Source organism: Capsicum annuum, chromosome 6, assembly GCF_002878395.1.
Source record: "Capsicum annuum cultivar UCD-10X-F1 chromosome 6, UCD10Xv1.1, whole genome shotgun sequence".
Classification (NCBI taxonomy): domain Eukaryota; kingdom Viridiplantae; phylum Streptophyta; class Magnoliopsida; order Solanales; family Solanaceae; genus Capsicum; species Capsicum annuum.
In genome coordinates this window covers 224487290-224511363 of record NC_061116.1, presented here as the reverse complement: position 1 = coordinate 224511363, position 24074 = coordinate 224487290, and the positions used below count along the sequence as shown (strand labels likewise).

The 24074-nt window shown below is 34.2% G+C and overlaps 3 protein-coding genes and 1 pseudogene across 6 annotated transcripts; 1 reads left to right on the top strand and 3 right to left on the bottom strand.

Annotated features, from left to right (window-relative positions):
* Window positions 1-122, bottom strand: part of LOC107873801 — a 1023-nt pseudogene extending 901 nt beyond the window's left edge.
* Window positions 123-131: 9 nt separating this feature from the next.
* On the top strand, window positions 132-4628 carry LOC107845212. Of its 3 annotated transcripts, XR_007056848.1 has the most exons (12): window positions 132-223; window positions 365-422; window positions 920-1068; window positions 1179-1344; window positions 1460-1488; window positions 1604-2035; window positions 2121-2216; window positions 2287-2342; window positions 2427-2548; window positions 2675-2737; window positions 2945-2999; window positions 4400-4628. XR_007056848.1 is itself a non-coding variant. In XM_047414173.1 (6 exons), the coding sequence occupies exons 2-6, from the start codon at window positions 966-968 to the stop codon at window positions 2005-2007; spliced, it is 486 nt and encodes a 161-aa protein (XP_047270129.1). In that variant the 5' UTR covers window positions 139-422; window positions 920-965; the 3' UTR covers window positions 2008-2113. The 3 variants fall into 3 exon arrangements, 2 of the variants coding, with proteins under 2 accessions (XP_047270129.1, XP_047270130.1); XM_047414173.1 differs by lacking the exons at window positions 2121-2216; window positions 2287-2342; window positions 2427-2548; ... (1 more) ...; window positions 2945-2999; window positions 4400-4628 and having other exon boundaries at window positions 139-422; window positions 1222-1344; window positions 1604-1752; window positions 1926-2113; XM_047414174.1 differs by lacking the exons at window positions 2121-2216; window positions 2287-2342; window positions 2427-2548; ... (1 more) ...; window positions 2945-2999; window positions 4400-4628 and having other exon boundaries at window positions 143-422; window positions 1222-1344; window positions 1604-1931.
* A 7689-nt stretch (window positions 4629-12317) lies between these two features.
* LOC107875446 (laccase-3) lies at window positions 12318-14782 on the bottom strand. Its single transcript, XM_016722170.2, has 6 exons — window positions 14646-14782; window positions 14409-14560; window positions 14071-14315; window positions 13823-13951; window positions 12780-13721; window positions 12318-12706 (listed from the first exon to the last, which is right to left on the bottom strand). Exons 1-6 carry the CDS (start codon window positions 14751-14753, stop codon window positions 12576-12578), a joined length of 1707 nt encoding a protein of 568 aa, XP_016577656.2. The 5' UTR covers window positions 14754-14782; the 3' UTR covers window positions 12318-12575.
* Window positions 14783-19080: 4298 nt separating this feature from the next.
* LOC107875448 (cation/H(+) antiporter 14) lies at window positions 19081-23611 on the bottom strand. 2 transcript variants are annotated; one of them, XM_016722172.2, is made up of 3 exons: window positions 22952-23611; window positions 21024-22028; window positions 19081-20893 (listed from the first exon to the last, which is right to left on the bottom strand). In XM_016722172.2, exons 1-3 carry the CDS (start codon window positions 23192-23194, stop codon window positions 19592-19594), a joined length of 2550 nt encoding a protein of 849 aa, XP_016577658.2. In that variant the 5' UTR covers window positions 23195-23611; the 3' UTR covers window positions 19081-19591. The 2 variants fall into 2 exon arrangements, with proteins under 2 accessions (XP_016577658.2, XP_047270127.1); XM_047414171.1 differs by having other exon boundaries at window positions 21024-22003; window positions 22952-23082.
* Between the last annotated feature and the right edge of the window lie 463 nt (window positions 23612-24074).

Genomic DNA, 24074 nt, shown 5'->3' with positions numbered 1-24074 from the left:
GAAAAAGAGACCGCGAACTGAAAGAATATTTCCCCTATTCCCCTCCCCCCCAAAGGCTTTTCTCGCCCTTGCCCCCCCCCCCCCCCCCCCAAAAAAAAATACTGCGAACTGAAAGAAGCCATTGCTATACAGTGGATGGTAAGCCGGCCATTGCTACACAGTGGGAGGTTTACGGTCGGCCATTTCCTTCCCAGCTCCGATCTATCCTTAGCCATTGTTTAGAGTGAGTTCTTTCTTTTTCCAATTTAAGAAATTTCATATCAAATATGCCCAATTGATAGGGATTCCCAAAAATTTCCTATGAGGCAGTACTGATAATGGCTCTGTTTATGTGACTCGTACACCTCCGGCTCCGGTATCGAAGGATTCTTTGACTCTACAACTCCAGCTTTGGTACCGACTCCTTGGCCTTTTATATCTCAGTAAGCAACAATTAATGCATATTTTTGTTCATTATTACTTGGCCTTAAAATTGTAGACTTGTAGTTACTTGCATTTGAAGTTGTAAGCTTGTAGTTTTTTTGGTGACTGTTTGGATATTGGTGATTTCATGAATTTTGAGTTTCTTGGAGTTTGATAAGAGAGATTGGAGATTTTTATGTCTATTTTGTTCATTATTAGGTGCATTTGAAGTTGTAGACTTGTAGTTCTTTTTTATCCTCGGAGATTGTTTGAATATATTAGAGATTTTTATGTCTATTTTGTTCATTATTAGGTGCATTTGAAGTTGTAGACTTGTAGTTCTTTATCAGTAGCTTCATCTTTTTTTCTTTCAAGGAACCCTAATTTTCAAAACCAATTTCAATAAATAGTACAAAATTCAAATCAAACGATGACGACTACCTCATACTATATACCAAATATCTCACTATTCAGTCACTCCTGCATAATTCTAACCATAAAAGAAGCGAGCTTGCAGGTTGTACAGTATCTTGCAGTGATAGTTCCAAATAAGTATTTGATGGATGCATAATGGCTACTCATGCACCAGATACTCTGAGAATCTTAGGCAAATATGCAACATACGAATAAAACTAGAATACTGGATGCTTTCCAATATGTTTACAGGTACTTTGGGCGCGCACCTATTATTTAAACTGCCTTTGAACTTGATTTTCTCATTCTACTTGTTTTCTTTTTCAAAGATGGAACTTGCTCTCGTTCTACTTTGTTTACAGGTTCTTTGCGCGTGCCTAACTCTTAATCCTCCTCACACACCAGAGTACACGTTATTTAAGTGGACCACCGGCCATCCAGTACCCTCAGTTGCTGTATCAAAAGCTTCATCTGAGCTAAATCAAATCCAAGAGAAGAAAGAAATATGGTTTTGTGGAGCATATCAAGGTGCTTTATGAGATTATCCAGATTCTCTATTCTCCGCGTTCTTTTAGTGCACGAATTTTATAGCCGCTTTGGATTTCATCGCTCATTGATGTTATATTTATTACAACACTTTCAGGCTATGGCTTTCATGAAGATGGACTAAAGGTAGTGATATATCCTGCCAACATGTCCCAAAACGAGAAGATATAATAATAGGAGAAACAAAATCCATGGACACGATACAATGTATGGATAATAATCCTTTTTTGCTTCTTCTCAGGCAGGTGCTATTGCTGCTCAAGGTCTACTTAAGAGGACCTATAGTGTCCTGAACAATCCCAAACACATGGTACCAACCTATCCAGAAACAGAAGCATGCCTCCTCGTTACTAGATTTCTCAAGAGTTTCATCGCGACAGGATGCATAATGTGAGTTATAACAGTTTCACATTGTATAGGTTTAGTTCAAAAATGATTTTATTTAACAGCATGGAATTTCTACCCAGCCAGTTTTAGCAAAAGTACATTTATTATGCTTTTATGACTATCTATTCTCTTGTATACTTAACAATATACACGAACAATGCATATATTGTTCTTAGACTATATATTTTTAGAAGAAGGGGGTACGATGTTCACATTCGAAGGAACAGAGAAGAAATTCTCTCTCAAAGTTTATCTTAGAGTTCATAGTCTACAATTTCACTGGAAGGTACAAGTGATTGAGCCACTAAATGAAAAATTCAAAGAATTCTCCGATATGGAAAATTTTTTTCACATAAACTAATCTTTTATAGGTTGAAACCTAAGGCGACTTAGGCCTTGCTGATGCATTTATTCATGGGGACTTCTCTTCTGTTGATAAGAACAACGGTCTTCTTAATCTTTTCATGGTGAGAAAGTGACTCTATTTCATTGTCAATAGATTATTCTTGGTACTTGGCATCCTGAATTCCTTTACAGATTTTTGTTAACAATAGAGATTTGAAAGCATCTGTCACAAGGTCTAGTAAGAGAAGGTAAACAGTTTATTGAAACAACAATAAGGATATTGCAACTTCTATTCATATGTTAAATCTTTTCCTTGCATTTACTCTCCGAAGGCTGGTGGACACCGCTGCTTTTTACAGCTGCACTATCATCTACAAAATATTTCATTCGACATGTTTCAAACCAGAACACCCTAACTCAAGCTCGTAAGAACATTTCTCGTCACTATGATCTGGTAAATAACTTGTATTCTATAGTCAAGATCATAGTGAAACTTGTTGTTTTCTTATGACTTTCACATCTTACATAGGCCTGTGGCTTCAAGTGTAGATTGATAAGTATATTTATTAATTTTTTTCAGAGTAATGAACTCTTCTCGCTCTTTCTAGACGAAACAATGACATATGCATGTGCAATTTTTAAGGTAAGAGATCCTAAGTTGCTCAGACTCTCCAAAAATGTTACCGCACCCGTGTCAGATCTTTCAAAATTACACTATTTCTCAAGGATCCGACACGTACCCATTGACATTCTTGAAGAGTTCGAGCAACATAAAAGAGCTCTAAGATGCATTTTATGTTCTTTAATCTTAATCTTAAGGTGATCTTTTTCCCCTTTATCATTGTTCTAGCGTGAAGAGAAAGACCTGAAAGTTGCACAGGAGTGGAAGATTTCTTATTGAGAAGGTAAGTCATCAACAAACTAAATATGCACAGTTAAGAGTTCAGCAAGTAGGCCTTTAGGTACATAACTTCAAATAACACATGACACATTGCCTCATTTAACCTTGAGATTCACAGATGAACATGGTTTATCGTTTGTGATCTTCACTCTTCTGTTACCTTTCTTTCTTTATGTTGTTTTCACGAGCGTTGGCTTTCTTTAGTTCATTTCAGATCATGCACTAACTTTATTGTAGGTGGTTAAGCTTTTTTTGTTATCTTGTACTTGTTGACAGTTGAACTCCTTAACTAATTGTTATATGGAGCTGAAAATTTCAAAGTGTAAATATATCAGTTGTAAGGTAGATATAATTGTTATATGTAACTGTTTTGGTATAATCTGAAAATTTTGTTATTTGTGTAGGATAGTCTTGAAAAGGATACAACTTTATGTCATGTCAAGTAGGGAAATTTAAAGAAACAAAATAATAGCTCAGCATTAGTCTTAATTCTAGTATGATATGCTAATCTTCCTCTTCCCTATCTGGCACCACTTCGATGTTGTCATCTTTTTCATCCGCTTCCCTCTTCAGGTGGATTAGGTCCTAACTCAATCTCACTATGTTGTCATTTTGTGGTATATGGGACTTCCTGTAATTCGCATTGCAGCTTTGCTATCACGATATACATTATTGGAACCTTAGACTCCGATCCTGATCTCTTTTATAAAACCAAGTAACCATATTAGTTCTGAAACTGTCTGTCGGACTCTTATATTCTGCTTCTAGCTATAATAGTTTATTTCTTTGACATCCAAGAAACTAGCGCATCTCCATTTTTATCAACTAGCTAGTGATAGACTATCTGGAGTTAGGACAAGCTAACCGATCTAGATCATAATAAGCAGTTGAGTCTTCTGCACTGCCAGATAGTAGTACCTTGACCTGGATGAGTCTTCACATATCTTAAGGTATGGAAACTGAATGCACTATCTAGCCTAGTCATAATTAAGTAAAGAAGTTAACATATCAATCTTTGGTATATACTATGATTTGGTAGTAGAGGATCTTTGGAAGCTTTTTTTTTTTTTTTACATGACCATCATACTCTCTAGTTAATTTAACATTGATGTCCATGGGAGTAAACGCAGGTTTGGCTGCACCTAAACTTAACTCAGACACCAACTCTAAAGGATTAGGAAATTTTTTCTGAGATTAGTGAAAATTCTGTTATGATATGCAATTTCCAGTAAGCATTAGAGGAATTGTAGCAATATGTTTAGAGATTTTATAATTGTTGTTTGTACCATCATAGTGTATAATTTCTCTAAGAGATTTTACATATGAACTAGAGTATAAATCAACTCCCAAATTTGGAATTGTTACTTATATGATTGATTTTTGTACTTTGCATTTTTATGTTAGCCAAGTGATGAGGCTAGTAGACCCATTTCGCCCATGGATGCAAGGAGATCACGTGATGATAATGATCTTAATGACATTCTTTGATTTCGTTGCATTTGTTTTGGATATTCAATTATGCTGATGTAATTGTGTGGTTGGAGTGAATCTTAGGATATTAAAGGTTTTGTGTTTAAATTTGATTTTGTAGTTTGAAGATACTAGTTAATGTTGAAAATTTGGTGTTTGAAGATGTTAATGTTGAAAATTTAATTTTGAAGTTTAATGTTCAATGTATTTTTTATATGTTTGTCAATTACAATATTTAATTACTCTGTTGTATTAATGATATATGAATTTAACAAATATTGAATTGTAGGTTATGCCTAAAGGAACAATTAAATTTGAACTAAAATTAGAATCTATTATTAGTTATTAAAAATTAAAGGGTTCTACTAATTTTTTTTTTTAAAAAAAAAACAATTGCGGAGGTTTTAACCCCCGCAAGTTTAAAATAAAAATTTATTATAAAAAAAATATATTTAGAATAACGGCAGTCAATAACCGCCGCAAATTAATTACGGGGGTCGTAACCGCCGCAAAATAACCCCCGCAAATTAATTATGGGGGTTGAAAAAAAACTGCCGCAACTGGTTTGTGACGTCGTATTCTAGGGGTTTTGAGAACCCCGCAATTACATTTTGCGGGGATTTAAAACCCCCGCAAACCATAAAATTAATCCCCACAATTTGACCATTTTTTTGTACTGTGATAATCACGTACAAGTAGAAATATGTAAATATATAGATATATTTCAATCAATAACTTTCTCTTGGAGAACATGATGCAATTATCATTTAATCACTTACACATTGTTTGGATGATGGTTTTTCATGGTATGGTTATTAGGAGAACCATGTTTGTTTTGGTTGTTTCTTAAAATGTGTGGTATGACATGGTATGGTTTAATTTCATGGTTTGAAAACCATGAAACCCTCACTTTATGGTATCCCATGATTTCCGTAATTTTTTTACAATTTTGCTATTACTTAATATCATATAATATTATTTTACCTATTTAACTCCACCTCCTACCCTGACCCCCCACCCCACCATCCCCCAACCCCTTCCCAGACCCTACCTCCACCCCCAATAAAAATATTTTTAATTTTTTTTTAGAGAATTTTAAAATTTATTCTTATCCCACCCCCTACCCCGACCCCACTACCCCCAACCTGTTTTTTAAAATTTTATTTTTAAAAAAAATTTAAAACTTTTTCTCACCCCAACCTCACCCACCCCTCCCCCTCGTTGCCCCCACCCCCACCTACCAGCACCAATTTTTTTTATTTTTTAAATTTATTTTTTTAAAAAGTTTCAAAAAAAATTTCTTACTCCACCCTCACTCCTTATCAGCCCCCCCTCCCCCATAATTTTTAATGTATTTTTAAAAAAAATCAAATTTTGTTTTCTTACTTACCCCATACCCCGACCTCACCCCCTCCCCCACTCCATTATCCCCACCATCTAAATATTTTTTAAAAAAATATAATTTTCTTATCCCACCCGCTTCTCCTATTTGTTCTCATTATTTTATGTTAAATATATACAAATATTTTTAGAAAATATTTTTCTATTTGTGTAACGAACAAAAGAAAATAAGAATGAAATAATATATTTTCCTAAATTTTTTGGGGGGATTTCATACCGAACACATCCGTAGCATACACAAAATATGCATTCAAAATTTGTATTTATAGTTAATGGTCACGTCTCAGAACACCAAAAGAAAATGAAATTTTTTACTATAAAAAATGAATCCGATTACATTTAATTTGATCTACTCTTTTATTGATTTTGTTAGAGTTTACGTGAATTTTAACAACTTTATATATTTACATGGCATAATTTGTGATAAATTAGAAAGAAGAAAAATATTTTATTAATAATTATTGATAAATTTAAAATTTATAATAATTAAGGGCATTTTAGTAAACTTACTAGTTACGATACAATACCATACGATCAAACCAAACAATAAAACTGTTATTAAACAACAGTGAACGACACAGTTAATCCAAACATTGTATTGTATTGTACTGTACAATACCATACATTATAAAATCATGACAAAACACCATCCAAACAAGCACTTAGGGGCAGGGGTCGTTTGGTAGAGTGTATAAGAATAATGCTGAATAAGGTGTATTAGTAATGTCTGCATTAATCTGGAAAATTTCAACTTTCAATCACTCATATTCTCCCTCATAACAATATGTTTAGCCCTATAACAAATAGTTTTACCTACATAAAGGTCCAACACCTCTCTTACCAAATCCTAAATTTCCCAAATCCTAATATATTCTGTTCTTGAACTTTCTAGTAATCAGCTTTGAATCACACATCTTGTTCTTGTTTAGATGAATACACTTGTGAATAGGGTTATAGTTCTTAACAATAAAATCATCTGAATCCCTATCAGTAGAAGCAAACAGCAATCAGTTGCAATTAGCTGCAATGGACTTCACTCTTTATTCTATTTTTTTCATTAGGTTTTAACTTCAATTGCCTTCTATACTCTACAGCATAATCTGCAACAACTTTTCTAAACTGTTTTGCACCCTCAAAAATCATTCCAAGCTCAAACATAGCAAACTCATAATTTTTATCATACCTAATTTTTTTGTTGCTCCTTTTTCTAGGTAAATCTACTCCTCTAACAACATCTACATCTATCTCTTTACTATCTTCACTCCAACAGTTAGAACTATCAAGATATTCATCTCTACCTAACTTTTCAGAATATTTGGTAGCCTTATTTTTTCCAATATCTCCAAAGCCTCTATCTACACAACCAGAAACTCCCACAGGTACTTCTTCAGTTTCATCAGCCTTTTTTATTGCTTTTTGGTCTCTTTCTTTATATTTGGCATTGTTGTTGGCTTTGTTTTCCTTCTTTCTTGTCTAAAAGTCCTCAACTTCTCATCAACATCTGAGCCACCATCTGAAGGAATATCTCCAAGATCTGAATCACTACTCAAGTAATCTGATAACCCATTTTCTATATTAACATCTTCTATATGAATATCTTCTACATCAGCCTCATCACCTCCTTCTACACCAACATCTTCTACATGGTTATCTTCTACATCAACCTCATTACCTCATTCTACACCAACATCTTCTAGGTTAACATCTTCTACTTGAGCCTCCCTCTTTTTACCTAAGTTAACATTCTCTATCTCAACATCTTCTAGGTTAAAATCTTGTAGATCAGCCTCTCTCTTATCATCAACACCAACACTTTCTCTTTCTAGGTCTGCACCCTCAATAACCTCACGAGTAGGTAAAAAAACAGTGGGACCATTAGGGTCAAGAATTGGTTTATCTAAAACATGACAGACATAAAAATCAATAGAGTCCTCATGTTTTAAGTCTTTAACTAGTTCAAGGAGATGTTGGTCAGTTTTAATTAAATTGAACTGTTTAGTTACTGCATCTTGATAATAAAATCCCCTAATAGTTTCACCCTAATTATTTAGTATAAAATAACAATTCCAGTAAGGAAAAGTGGTCCTTGTCAATGTACCTTAGTTCTGGAACAACTTGCAACATATGTAGGAACACCCGTATTGGAAAAGGCCCCCCATGGTGAAATTTTGTGAAAATAATCTCCATTTGTTACGTCACCTGCAACAAAGGATAAAAATGTTAGGATTTTTGCCCTGATTTTCTTACTATATTTAAGTTTTAGTTTTTCTTAGAAGGAAAATAAAAGTTACCATAAATACTTTTACTTTTCCTGAAAGAAAAAAATATAATTCTTTTCCATATTTGGCTAACCTCTTTCTTGGAGGAAAGATTTTAGACATCTATAAATAGAAGACCGCCTTCTCATACCACAACACAATAGCATCCACGATGTAGTCTTTTAAAAGTTTTGTTTAGGGGGAGATTTTCTCTCTCATTAGTTTTATGTTTTTTAATATTATTTTTAATATTAGGTTTTATATGTAGGTCAATTGGCCAAATCACATAATAATATTATGTTTTTAGTATGTTTTTCTTTGTCATCTGAATTATTATCTTTATGGTTTGCAACTAATAGTTTTCGCATGACAACCTCTCAATTTCGAACCCAACAAGTGGTATCAGAGCTTACAGTTCAATGGTCCAATGGTGTGGTGAGACGAGGTTAAACAGGTTCAAAGCAGTTTCAAAATCAAGCTGCAACAATTTGAGCGATAATGAAGTTTTTTGTCCAACTACATGTGGAGAACAAGTTTCAACCATATTTTCAACACGCCTGTTGTTGCATCTTTAAAAATGAAAATAAAATATTACTTTTAAATTAATTTTTAACCATGATATTTTAAACCTTATTTTTAACCATGGCAAGCAGCAGTTATGAAGATTATATCAAGAACGAAGTTCATGCACGTGATATGAAGAGAAAACGGATCAAGTGAAGAAAATCAAGCTAAAAGGGGGAGATTTGTTAGGTTTTTTGCCCTAATTTTCTTACTATATTTAAGTTTTATTTTTCTTAAAAGGAAAATAAAAATTACCATAATTACTTTTACTTTTCCTGAAAGAAAAAAATATAATTTTTTTTCATATTTGGCTAACCTCTTTTTGGAGGAAAGATTTTGGACATCTATAAATAGAAGACCCTCTTCTCATACCATAACACAATAGCATCCACGATATAGTCTTTTAAGAGTTTCGTTTAGGGGGAGATTTTCTCTCTCATTAGCTTTATGTTTTTTAATATTATTTTTAATAGTAGGTTTTATTGTAGGCCAATTGGCCAAATCAAATAATAATATTATGTTTTTAGTATGTCTTTCTTTGTCATCTGAGTTATTGTCTTTATGGTTTGCAGCTAATAGTTTTTGCATAACGCCCTCTCGATTTCAAACCCAACAAAAAATTCAAAGTTAGTTAACGGAATATACCCAAAGTACACACCAACTAGCTAAAAGCTACAACCTTTAATGTATGTTAAGAAAGTGACGGAATATTCCCAAAAGCACAGCCCTAACAGTGAAATTTCAAAACCTTAAAAACTAAATTATGCTAAAATTTAACAAACTTAATAAATATAAATCATAATAACACTTACACGAGAAAGATCTGAGCAAAATCCCTAAATTTCTTCTTCGATTTGAATGAAATTTTAGTTAAATGAGGATTAATCGAAGAGAGAGAGAGTTAACGTCGAGGAAAGAGAAAGTTTTCCGTCCAAATAAATTTTTGACCATTTAAATGTAATAAGGCAAGTATATGTGAATTTATTTAATACACGTGAAAAGGTTTAAGTGGAATAGCTTTCCACATCAGCAGCGTTTGGAGATACGCGCATGGGACCTGATGAGAATACGAAAAAAAAGGCTTGATTGAGTCAAAATTCGAGTGGGTTAGGGGTCTGATAGGTACAGGCCTTAGTTGAAGGGTTTAAGTAAATTTTCGAGACAACTTTAAGGGCTTGTCAATGACTTAAGCCTTATTTAAAATGTATGGTATGATATGGTTTAATTTCATGATTTGGTAACCATGGAAACCGCTCATTTTATATAACCACCAATTTGGCGGTATCCATGATTTAATTTTTTTTTCAATTATGCCCTTACTTAATATTATATAATCTTATTTTTCCTTCAGCTTATATTATTTAACTCCACCTCCTACTCTGATCTCCCGCCCAACCAGCCTCGCCCCCTACCTCGACTCGACCCTACCCCCACCAAACCCTCACCCAATTATTTTCTAAAAAAAATATTTCAAAATTTTGTTCTTACCCGATCCTACCCCCACCACCTACTACCCTCTCCTCCCTTCCCTAATCTTTTTTTTTTTAATTTATTTCTAAAACTTTCAAGAAAAATTTCCTACATTACCCCACCCCCTACCATCTTGCCACCACCCCACCCCACCACCTACGCCATCATACACACACACACACAAAAAAAAAAAGAAGAAGTAATTTTTTTAAAAAAATTTAAATAGAACTTTTTTTCTTACTCCCACCCCTTACCCCTTATTCCACTATCCCCACACCCAAATATTTCTTTAAGAAAAATTTAATTTTTTAACCCCGCCACCCTTTATCATATTCATTATTTTGTGTTAAATATATACAAATGCTTTTAGAAAAAAAATTTCTACTTGTGTCACGAACACAAGAAAATAAGTAAGAAACAATTTATTTTCTTAAAAATATATTTTTTAATTTATACCGAGTACACCCGTAGAATACACAAAAAATGCATTCAAACTTTGTACTTGTCGTCGGTGTCACGTATCAAAACACCAAAAAAAAAAATTGTTACTATAAAAAATAAATCTGGTTATATTTATTTGATCAGCTATTTTATTGACTTTGTTAGAATTTACATGAATTTAACAACTTAATATATCTACATGACATAATTATGATAAATTAATAGGAATAAAATTATTTTATTAATAGTTATTGATAAATTTAACATTTATATTAATTAAGGACATTTTAGTAAATTTACTAGTTACGATACCATACTGTCAAATCAAATAATATAATTCACATTAAATAGTAGTGAACGATACAGTCTATCCAAATATTATATTATATTGTACTATACATACCATACAATACAGTATATGATAAAATCATGGCAAACTACCATCCAAAACAAAGTGCAAAGTAACAAGAGGTACTACCTTTTTTTCTAGTTAAATTAGTGATATAATCACTATACTTATCCTCAATCTCATTAAAACTTTTTATCAAAATATTATCACGTAGAAATATTCTTTAACTCGCTTTTTATTTTCGACATAGATATTGTTGTTTCTCAGTACGAGTAATGGTTTAAAATGCAATAATATATTTTTGGTGAGGTATAATATATGCATGACTCATTTTTTAGATCCGTTTTTTTTATTTGTTCCCATTTCATTTTATTTTTCTATTTATATTAACCAGATTGGGGTTTTGTTTAATTTGTTTCTACAGGTTATATATCTTTTTTAATTTTATTTTTTTATTTATTTCTAATTATTCATCAATTTCTTTTTATAATTTTCTTTTTGATTGAGTGTTTATTGAGGTTTTTTGATTAATGGTTTTTCTTGATAGCTACTTGTTGAGTTTACTCCATAAATACGTAACATTGCCAAATGTTTTTACACGTAAGACAAGATTCGTATAATTAATGTTAATTTTTTAAAACAAGCAAGTGTCTCTCAATAAAATTAGTGATCTAAAATAAACTCTTAAGAAGAGACGGTAAGTATATACAAAAATATAATTATTTAGAAATATACATACTTGTTATTTTTAGTTTTGTGTTTTTAAATGATATAAAATCTTATATTATTATTCTTACGTAGTAATGTTATTATTTATAAAATTAAGAATTAATTTTAGTTGGTACGATGTTAGTGATGTATTTTGCAATATATACCTAAATCAGACATTTTGCTAATTTTACCCCTAAAGGCCGAGACAAATTTGTGGGTCAATGTTCATTGTTCTGTCTTATTTCAAGTCCTCGCCGGAATAACCTCTATTTTGAAGTGAAAATTGGTGATTATTAATTTTTGCTGTTGTTGCTCATTTAGTGGAAATTGTATGCCAAAGTATTAATTCTTTTACCATGAGCTAATTCAGCAAGGTAAAAGATTATTTGTGTAGTAGGCTGCCTTAGTTTAGAGAACTTTTGTTTGCCGCAAAAGTTGCCTAGGAATAAGTTATGCATCTTTATATCTCCATCTACATAAGTTAGGTAGGAATTAATAAGTTGTGTCTTTGTAAAACATACTGAAGGGCAAAAATTAGGTAGTCTGGGTAGACTCTACCGTTCCCATATCTAACTTTGTGGAATTATACTGGGTATATTATTGTTGTTGGAACGAAGCAATTTCCAGGTCAAGCCAATTTTTCAACGCGGCGTGGATATTCATATTAAGAAGAAGACACATAATGACTGTTCAATACTTCTATTTGATAGTGACGGAATCCAAGATTGTGATTAGTACATACAAATTACAACGTGAAGTCAAACTCTTTCTTGGTTGATACTTGAACAATAATAATAGACAAATGAATTCCAGAAGGCAGAATCCTGATTACTCACACTTGATGAAACATTACAACAAACAGGCACACTAAGAACCGCTTAATTTTACAAGGACAATTTGCTACAATTTCAACATCTTAGCATTGTGGTAGATCTGGTGGAGGTGGCTCCATTGTCTGTTTCTCTCCTATTCCATTTTCGACGATGAACGACATTGCTAGGCCCCAAGCCAAATGAGAATCAATGTGGCAATGGAACAACCAAACCCCTGTAGCAGATCACATAAATCAAACAAAATTTCAAACTTGGAACATTTTTAATGATGAAATGTGGTTCTTTACCTGGATTATCAGCAACGAAACGAATGACTGCCCATCCACCAACAGCCACATCGATTGTGTTCCTGACAGGAGGATCAACCAAGTTAAAGTTGGCAGTGTCTGTCTGAGGATTGAAGTTACCAAAACCTTGTCCTACGACCCAAAAATGGTATCCGTGAAGATGGATAGGGTGATCCTCAGTTGAGAAGATAGCAGTATCTTGCAACACAATTTGTACAGTAGAACCGAACTTGAGCTTGTACAGCTTTGTTCCAAATCTTGGTTGCCATAGTCCTTGTGGAACATTGCCTGTGTAGTCAAACTGCACCGGTGGAACAGGTGGGAAGTCCAACGTATAAATCCCTGGAATGTTTTGGTAATAGGCCTGCAGCAATGAAGTTCTTCTAGGAAGAACAAATGAAACGTTGTTCATGCTAGCAGCAAAACGCGTATTATTAGGCCCTTGACATCTAGGACCAGGGGTGCAATTAACTAAGCCTAGTCCAACAGTGAAAAACAAGCTCTCATCAATCTGATTGGGAACTCTATTATTGTTTGGGATGCCCCTCAACTGGGTAACGAAAGCAGTGGCAGTGGCTGTATCATTGAAGGCTGGAAGTTGAGGTAATGAAGGCCTTGAATTCGCGCCTGAGTTGAGATTTGTGTACTCAAGAATGGCCGTGGTAGTGGTGTTGTCAAATTGTGCATTTCTGGCTGTGGCATAGGCACGAGCCGCCATATAGTAGCGGCCAGGGGACCGATTAGCAGTGAGAATTACATTAGTTGTTTGGCCAGGTCCAATCATAATGACATTAGTTGTAAAAGGCTTGTTGTAAGTAGCATCAATACCCACAACAGTGAGCATGTGGTTGGCAACTGAGAAGAAAAGTTGTTGATTGAGTGCAGCATTGATAACCCTCAGGAGAACTTTTTCTCCAGGATTCACCAAGAATTTCACGGTACCTGCATTATAATTCTGAAAATTAGTCCTGATTAAACGATTTATTTACACTGTCGGCGTATATAAGATAAATCCTTTCAGAAGGCTAATATGTAGTAAGAACCTTGTCTAGAGCATCTGTAGAGGTCACCAGGTTGACCATTAATAGTATATGCATCAGAAATATTAGGAGCTGCTCCAGTAAACTGTGCTTGTCTTTGTACTGCAATAATGTCTCTCTTCCACCATTCCCCTACGCAAAATAAAAATAGTCATATCAAATTCAGAGTGGAATAAAAATTGCGTAAAGAGTCTTTTTCACTGTCAGCGTACATAAGTTAAATTCAAAATATAAAGAGAAAGAAGCATTACCAAGAATAACAGGAATATCTTTCTTGGGATGTGAAAAAGGAAATTCAGAATCCTGTTTTGGTAAAATAACTAATGCTCCATAAACAGTAGCTCTAAGCCATTTACTGTGAGCATGCCACCACAATGTACCCTCTTGGTTTTCAATAGTGAATCTGTATGTGTAAGTTCCTCCGGGTCTAATTGGGCACTGTGTTACATACTCAGGTCCATCAGCCCATGGTGTTCGCATTTGACGAACTCCATGCCTGCATGAAAATTTAGAACAGCTTACGTTCTATACATGGACAGTGTAAACAATAATACATGTACACATAAGAGGTCGTTTAAAAGATAGTTACCAGTGGATGGTAACATTGTAACGAGCTCTATTAACGACAGTAATAGACAGTGTATCTCCATTTCGAACTGTCAAGGTTGGTCCTGGAAATTGCCCATTCACTGTGATTATATTCTTGGTTCTGCAAAGCCTTGTTACACTTTTTTCTTGAACCTGTTTTTAAAAAAATATATATATTCCATGACAATTTTGAAAATTTTTTCTAAATTATAAGATAAAAGTGTGAATGGATACTTACAATAAATTCATAGTTGTGAAATTCTGCATTAGCAAAACAAGAGAGTAGTGATAGTATAACCACAATGAGATAGCTTAGACAAGTCTCCATTTCACTTCTTTTGTGCATTTGCTTTAGTAAAAGCTTGAAAGTTGTAATGCTCTGTTAGAGGTCTTAATGAAGTTGTGTATTTATAATGTTGCAAGGAGGGAATCATAAAATTTGTTTATTCTTTTGTTGAGAAAAAAAAAAAGATAAAAGGTAAATGCATGGATTTGTAGGTAGATTAGTTTAAAGTCAAACATGTATTTAGGAAAGTTTTAGGCAACTTAGTCCAACTATATGGTGGATTTGGTGTAACTACTTGCAATTTATTCTTAATCTAATTTGAATATAAGACTTTGGTGTCTGATGGATCAGCAAGTAAATTTTGACTATTCAGTTAATAACGGTTTCTCCTTTCCCTTTTACTTCTAAGGGTGTATTTGGTACCGTGGAAAATATTTTTCTGTTTTCCAATTTTTTTCATATTTAGTTGGTCAAAATTTTTTAGAAATATTTTTTTTAGGAAACAAGTTCCTTAAAAATGAGGATAATGACTTTCCTATAAGAAATAAGAAAAACAAGTTTCACGAATGACATTTTATATTGATTGTGTCCTTTCACCCTTCAACACATCTCATCTTCACCCATTTCCACCCCCTACCCCACTCTCACCTCCCATAGTATTTATTTAGATTGCTAGGATTACATTTTTTTTTGCTTATATAACAAACATAAAAAAATAATTAAGAGAAACACATATTTTGTGCAAAACATTTTCTACAATAACCAAACACGCTCGCAATTTTCCAAATTTTCTCAAGATATCTTCTTTAATTTCTTATCCTGCTGTTATTTAATATGTGGAGATGGTTGTCATTAAGATTTAATAAGAAAATGGTTGGTGAAATTGAAATGCATTTAACTTATATGTGCCATGGTGTATATTAACAAGTTATAGCAAGAAACCTACTTATATTTCAGGTTACTAATATCACTTTTAACGGATGATTGCATGTAGCTTTGTTTTAGTAACTTGATAGCATAAAAGTTATATAAAAGTTAATCTTGATTGAAATTAATATCCTCCATAAAAGTTATATAGAAGTTAATCTTGATTGAAATTAATATCTTTTTTTTTATGTTGAGTTGAATTTATTTCATTAGCATTATAAGACAATCAAAATATCTAATTTAAGTATGAAGGGGACTGTTTGTTGGCTTAACGGAAGATTGTATGTAGCTTTATTTTAGTTACTTGATAGCGTAAAAATTATATAGAAGTTAATCTTGATTGAAATTAATCGCTTCTTCTTATTTTATATCGAGTTGAATTTATTTCATTAGCATGGTAAGATAATTGAAATATCTAATTTAAGTATGAAGGGGGTGTTTGTTGGCTTAACGGAAGATTGTATGTAGCTTTGTTTTAGTTACTTAATAGCGTAAAAAATATATAGAAGTTAATCTTGATTGAAATTAATTGCTTCTTCTTTTCTTATATCGAGTTGAATTTATTTCATTAGCATCATAAGACAATCGAAATATCTAATTTAAGTATGAAGGGGGGTTGTTTGTTGGCTTAACGGAAGATTGTATGTAGCTTTGTTTTAGTTACTTGATAGCGTAAAAGTTATATAGAAGTTAATTTTGTTTGAAATTAATCGCTTCTTCTTTTCTTATATCTAGTTGAATTTATTTTATTAACATGATAAGATAATGGAAATATCTAATTTAGGTATGAAGGGGACTGTGTTATAAACCAAACTGGAGAGCCCAACTCAAAAGACTAGTCTAATAGGTGGGAGAATCCATTTGGGTTATAATCCCCTTGCATTTCTCTATTTTTCCAATGTGGGACAATTGGTTCATAACAATTGCTTCCGCTTGAGAACCAACGACCTCGTTGGTCACGGCTGGCACCCCTCTTTGGTCCAGGCCACCACTCTGAGTCGCGGCTCCACGCGTGAATCGATCCTCGTTGGCCACGGCTGGCACCCCTCTTGGGGTCCAGGCCACCACCCCTGACATGCAGGCCACCACTCCGAGTCACGACCCAACGCGTGGGAGTCTCAATGAAAGCACCAATGTTATAAACCAAATGGGAGAGCTCAACCCAAAATACTAGTCTAATAGGTGGGAGAACTCATTTGGCTTATAATCCCCTTAGCATTTCTCTATTTTTTCAATGTGAGACAATTGGTTCATAACAGACTGTTTGTTGGCTTAACGGAAGATTGTATGTAGCTTTGTTTTAGTTATTTGATAGCGTAAAAATTATATAGAAGCTAATCTTGATTGAAAGTAATCGCTTCTTGTTTTCTTATATCGAGTTGAATTTATTTCATTAGCATAATAAGATGATCAAAATATCTAATTTAAGTATGAAGGGGGTTGTTTGTTGGCTTAACGGAAGATTGTAAGTAGCTTTGTTTTAATTACTTGATGTAATTAGGATAAGGATCCCACATCGGCAAAACACAAGAGGGATGTTGGGTATATAAGTAAGCAAGTCTTACTTCCTAGTGATGAGTTTTAAAGTTGTGCTGGGCTTGGGCCCAGCGCAAACAATATCACAAGTGGGGCGGGCTAAGTGGGGTCTCTTGGGCCTTCATGCTCGTCGCGGCTAGGGTCTCGACTCTGGTTGTGGTATCAAAGCCGCTCCTATATCAACCCGGTAATCAAGTCTTACTCCCTAGTGCCGACTTTTAAAGTCGTGCGGGCCTAGGCCCATAATGGACAATATCACTAGTGGGTGGACTAAGGAGGTCTCTCGGGCCTTCGTGGTTCGGGATGCCCGTCGCGGCCAAGACCTCAACTCGGATCGTGACACTTGATAACATGAAAGTTATATAGAAGTTAATCTTGTTTGAAATTAATCTCTTTTTCTTTTTTAATATCTAGTTGAATTTATCTCATTAGCATGATGAGACAATTGAAATATCTAATTTAAGCATGAAGGGAGCTGTTTGTTGGCCAAACATTGGAGAAGGTAAACCAATTACAAGCAAGCATATGGCCCCAATTACTACAATTAGTTTAACCCAAATGTGCACTTCTTGTGATGGAAAGGGTCAGCATTCGAATTTATATGTTGTTCTTGAAATGGACTCGTCCCTCTTAGATGCGTTGTCCAAACGGGGCTGATAGAGCTGACAGTACGAGTTCAGATCAATAGCTTTAGTTCAAATTTTATATTATTGTGATAAAAATTATTATATAAATATATATATAAGGAGCTAAATTTCAAATCTTGAATTTGCAGAAGTGTCCATGTTTGTTGAATGTCAAGTGATTGAAGCAAAGCAAAGTAAACTAAGGTTGAATATTGGGTTTGTTTTGGTGGATTAAAAGGGATACTTACGTAACAAATAAAGAGGAGAAACGTATTTTCATTAAAAAAAAAAAAAAAAAAAATATATATATATATATATATATATATATATACGAAAATGCATGTAGATCATACCTTAAGAACTATAAATGACAAATGACCTAATATATAGTCTATTTAATTATTGTTTTGTTGTCTCAATTTAAAAGTCTTACTTTCATTTTTAACCTGTCCAAAGAAGAGTGTCTTTTTTTCTACGTTTAGTAAGATTTCAAACAACAACATTCTACAAGGCCACAAGTTTAAAATCACACGATTTAAGGAATTACATACATCTTTAATTTTAAATCACAGAATTTAATGATCTCGCTTTATTTCTTAAACTCCTTGTCAATCAAATTACAACACTTAATTGAGAACAAAAAAACACAAGTAATAATGTATAAAAGTACTCATTAGGTATATATTAGTCCAAGGAACAGGTGCAAATATGACAGATGTGCAATTAAATAATTGAATTATCATAATTAAGTGAAAAAAGTGTAATTTTGTCAAGTAATTGTATGACCTTTGCTAACCCATACTTCTTCACAAATTCACACCAAGTGTAAGTACGAGGATGTGGTTAAAAAGCTTTATTAGATTCAGCCAATCCCTCAATTATTATAAAAATGTGCAACTTCACTTTCGTTACATGGGTTAGGCAGCCTGCTAAGTGCTAACTAACTACCCAAAGTATTTAGGAAAAATATTACTAGAATATTATATCTGCTAATCATACAACTGCTCATACGCAACATTTTTGTTCTTCAAGAACAAGGAAAAGTAGAGAGATCAAGATAGTGTGAAATGGATGAGAATTTGAGTTTTGAGAATGGAAAACTTTCCGGTGGCGAGCGCTTTGCCTCCCATAGCAGGTGGTGATCGATTCAATAAATAGTCAGACGACTTTAACTTTTATCTTACTAAAGTTGCTAAATTATTTTTGTAACGAAAAAAGCACTCAACTTTAAGTATCACGAATATAAAATATTTTTTCTAATAAAACATTTCACTCAACCTTGCCTAAGTATCATATAAAGTGGTTAGGTGGGAAAAAAATAAGCATTTTATATGATACTAACACAAAATTGAACAATTTTTTGATACATAATTTTAGTATAGTGTTTTAACGCAATAAACCATACTTCATACTTGGCATTATTTTGTTTTTGCAAAGAGTGAATAGAAGAAGGGTCCAAACTTGTTTGTGTTAGTAATAGTAGTTTAATTTTAGAAAAAGAGATTATCAGGTTACATGAAAGTTATTGCAAGTAATTATACATAAAAACTTAAAGTAAGTAGCCTTCTGCAACAAAGTTCAGTTACACTGAACCTTGTGTTTCCTAATTTCTACATACAATTTTGTCAAAATTTATAATGCAAAGGAGGACCATTCTTTCTCGATCCTAACAAATTTTTCTGTCCTTCTGTAAACCCTGCGCATAATGGGAGCTTTGGTGCCCCGGGCTTCGTTGCCCTTTTTTGTCTATCCTTCAACCTATTTTCTACATTTTTGGCATTGATCAAATAGGACAACAACTTTCAGTTGCTACCCCAAAGACCCAAAACCAGAATGCTGACTATATTTACCTGAAGCAGAATGCTGACTATATTTACCTGTGGCAGAATGCTGACTATATTTACTTGTAGCAGATTGCTGACTATATTTACTTGTAGCAGATTGCTGACTATATATACCTGAACCAGATAAAAAACTGCCAGCAACAGGCTTTAGTGACTCAACGTTTATGAGCTCAGTTCCTGGAGGTATTTGTTGCACAACCAACAATGAAAAACTATAATCCGAAGTTGCTAACATGTCTCCGATAAATCCTAGTTCTGGACACTCGATCCATTCGTTAATCCCTAGTGTTAACTCGGACTGTTCGTGGTCTCTACCAACAATACAAAGATCACAACAGTCATCGAGTGAACGAAGAACCTGAGTTGTCCCCACTGCATCATGCACCACTTGTTCTTTGAAACTCACCCTCCCTGCAACCTTGCTATGAGCCTTGAACCAATGTATCATACTTGGCTCCATTTTCTTCTCGATGTTCACATCACTCGAATGTCTGAGCCAGACAAGATTCACGCTGATGTGGGGATGCCCTAGCATCCTGCAGCAATAGGCTAGCGCCTCATTATCATTAGGACCACCTAAGTAAAGCATTGTAACACGAAAAAGGGAATGGCCAAACAAGATTTGTGTGTTATCAGCTAATTGACCCCGATCAACTAGGATCCCAACTGAGCAAGGCACTTTATGGAGTACCTGTTGGTTCACCATCCTAATAGCCGGGAAATTGGCTCCTACTGTTCCAGCGATAGCCCACTGCTTGTGGAACGGGAGGATCACAATATTGACACCTTTATCCACTGCGATTGTACATATGTCATCATGCATAGTGGCATAAGGAACGATGGATGTGAAGTGTTGCACGGCCGTAAAACCTCGATTTCTCTGCGCGAGAATGTTGAACGCGTTGGATATATGCTCAGTTCTGCTAGGCAGGGACTTGAGTTTCACTTTGCGTTTATGAGTTGGCACCAGTACAGCGGCTGCGCTGCCTTTGAGCTCCATTAGATTAAGAACGAACACTGCAATCGGTCTCCTCCTAGAGGCATTGGTGGCTTCAAGAAGATTGACTATGCTCGGGACATTATCTTCGCTGTGAATACACACTTGTACCCGAAGCTCAGCGTTCGGATCCAAATGTTGTATACTCTTTGTTCTGCAGCCTGAGTACCTTCTTGATGGCTCATAGAGGTAACAAATTAAAGGTCTCGCAATTCCTGTTATGACCAACATTGTGATTAGCAAGAGCGCATATGCTTCATTTGATATTATCTGTAGATAACCAAAAAAGAGACACATAAATAACTTGTATAACAGTGGCAGTATAACACGAAAAAATTGTTCGCATTGTCTGTCAGTGTATATATATAAGCATAGAAAAGAGAGGAGATGGGTTGCATACTCCAGAATCCTTTAAGCCGATATAATAGGATGCCTCGACAATTCCTTTGCAACACATGATAAGAGCAAGAGAGGTTGCATCTCGGAAGGAAACCCCAAAGAAAACTGCTGCAACAAGAGTACCAGTAAACTTACCTAAATAGCCCAACAGGATCACTGCCTCGACGCCTAAAAGACTCTTTCCTTTTCCTAGAGAAAATATGTTCATTGACAAACCACTGATAGCAAACTTAGCAGGAAGCAGCAATCCAGTACAGAAATAATCGATCTTGTAGACCAACGAAGAGCCCAAAGGCGGTCCCTCTGGCACCACTATGCCCAAAATAAAAGTACCAACAGCAGCAGGCTGTCCAATAGTCTGCGCGACAAATCCACAGATCAGAGCTAGTGCAGCTATCATTAGAAATTGGCTTTCCTTCATAGACCCTCTTACAGGTATATTCCTAGCAACATGTTTCAACAATGGCCTTAAAGCAAACACGACTACTATTACGAATGCGCCAATCCATGCAACGGATAATGCTCCATTCCACTTGGAATCACTTGCTGATGCATCTACTGCTGTGAAAAGTATGGAAGCAGCATATATACAAACGTCATTGACCAGCGAGGCCAATGTAGCTATTCGACCGATTTCCGAATTTAGAATCTTAAGGTCGCTAAGAAGGGTAGTGACCACCGGAAAGAATGAAGCAGAGTTAATTACAGCTATGAAAGGCAGGAAATGCTCCGTCGCGTCATCTATGTCAGAAAAAACCGGTAATGCCAAACTGGCTATTCCTCCAACTGCAAAAGGCAGAGCAAACGAGGAAGCACCAATTAGCACCGCGTTTCTCCCCACTCTTCTGATCATTGTTGGATCTATTTGAATTCCAAGAACAAAAACATGAAACAAGAAACCAATATCTGCAACTGTTTGTAGCACTAATTTCCCTCCTGGTCGAAACATCGTGGCTGCATACGAGCGGAAACGACCTAAGCCTGATTGCCCCAAGAAAATACCAGCCTGTTTTAGACCAACAATAATGATACTATAAATTTTGCAACACAAGTAATCAGAGGTGGATGTAGCCTATATACAACACCATAAACTGAAACCAATATTTTAGACATGGAACACACATATATATATACGTAAAGAAAAGAATCATTAAAATTTCAACCAACGTCTAATTCTGAACCCATCGAAGTTAAAATCCTAGCTCTTACAAGTAATAGAATTATTAGGTATTCAGAGGCAGAAGATCTATGCAGCCTATATTATAAACAAGAAGTTCAACCAATCCAGTATTTTCAACACGAAACATAAATATAAACATGTGACACATGAGTAAAACTTCAAGAAATATAACATTTCGAACCCATTTTAAAAAGGTATCGAGCTTAGTTGTTCAAGTCATCGAATTTAAATCCTGAATCCACTTGTAACAACGACAATATCATGAATTTTGGGACACAAGAACCAATAGAATTGTTAGGTATTCAGGGGCAAATGCAGCCTATAAACAACATTCAGTTAAACTACACGCACTTTCTACATGAAACATAGACATACATGTGTGCAAAAATAGAAAAACTTCAAGAAATATTATACTACCTTCGTTTCAATTTAAACTTTAAGAAATTAAACGAGTCTTCAGAATCTTGTTGACTTAAACTAGAGATAAACAAAACGTACCAAAATATCTTTTAATCTTATGGTCTTAAACGTGTCACGTGAAAGTTAGAAGTATAATTGTCAAAAAAAAGAGTGTTGTTATTCTTTTTTAGACGGATTAAAAAAAATAAATTAAAACGAAATGAGCATTTTGAATCCATTTCAAATTTAGTTATTAAATTCGTTAAGTTCGAATCCTGAATCAACTTGGTTAGCGTGAATTTTGAAACACTAGTTTAAGAGATAGTTAATAGAGAAAAAAAGGAGCTTACAATAAGTTGTGCACTGACCATACTTTGTTTAAGAGGTCTGATGAGGCCAAAAATAATTCTTGTAACAAAGAAAATGAAAATCAATTGTGCCAATACAAGTGGTAAACTAAAAGATAAAGGGTCACCACCAGACCATATACATCCTTTGGAATTTGTCATATCTGAAAATTGACATATAAATAATTCTTGACGATGACGCCCTTGCACTAATCCAGCCGTAGCTGAAACTCTTCTTTGTACCATTTTTTTTTTGTTTGTTTGTTTACACAAAATTTGTTGATAGAACAAGAAAATTTGGTGACAATGGAAGAGATATTGGTGAAACAATTAGTGTTAGTATTTTGTTTAGATTGTTAGAAAATTAAAGTAAGTTGGATCTGCTAGATAGAAATGTGGATAATTGAACATATATCCGTTATATTAGGCTAGTTTTTTGGATTAATTTCCTCTCAAACACCCTCCCAGCTTTCAACGTTTTTGCTTCTCTCTTTTATTTTATTTTTTTAAATTGTTTCTTTCTATTTTTTTAGCTAGTATATATCCATCATTTGTTAAATTCTCATACTTCTTTCGTGTTTTTATTTGTCTTATGTTTTGGTTTACAATAGTGAAAATCTTGACTTCGTACTGTCTAGATCACAATCCTTCTTGCGTACTAAATTCTGAATAAATTATTCATATATATTAATGAGTGAAATCTTAACGGTTTATTGAGCAACTATTTACTATTAAATTTTATTGAGCTCGCAACTTTTAACGGTAGATGTGCCCGAAAGACAGGACCTAAGATGTAACTATGCAGACCTTACCTATCAATTTGAACAGACCAGAGGAAAAGAAGTCACATTAACAAGGTTTTGTGCTATGTGCAGTAATGATGTAAAGATTCATGCAATTTCCCCGTCAATCGATTGATCATGGCAGTATGCATCCAATCAGAGTATAGCGAATAGCGAATAAAAAAAAAAATATTCATCCTGAATTCCCTTCCTTAAAAAGAATGTTTGTCAATTGCCTACTGACAGATGCACCATATTGATAGAAATTGGCAAAGTAACATGTTACAAGGAGGGAAATAACTATTTTTTGTTCGGAAAAGAGTCAAAAATACTTTTCGTTACTT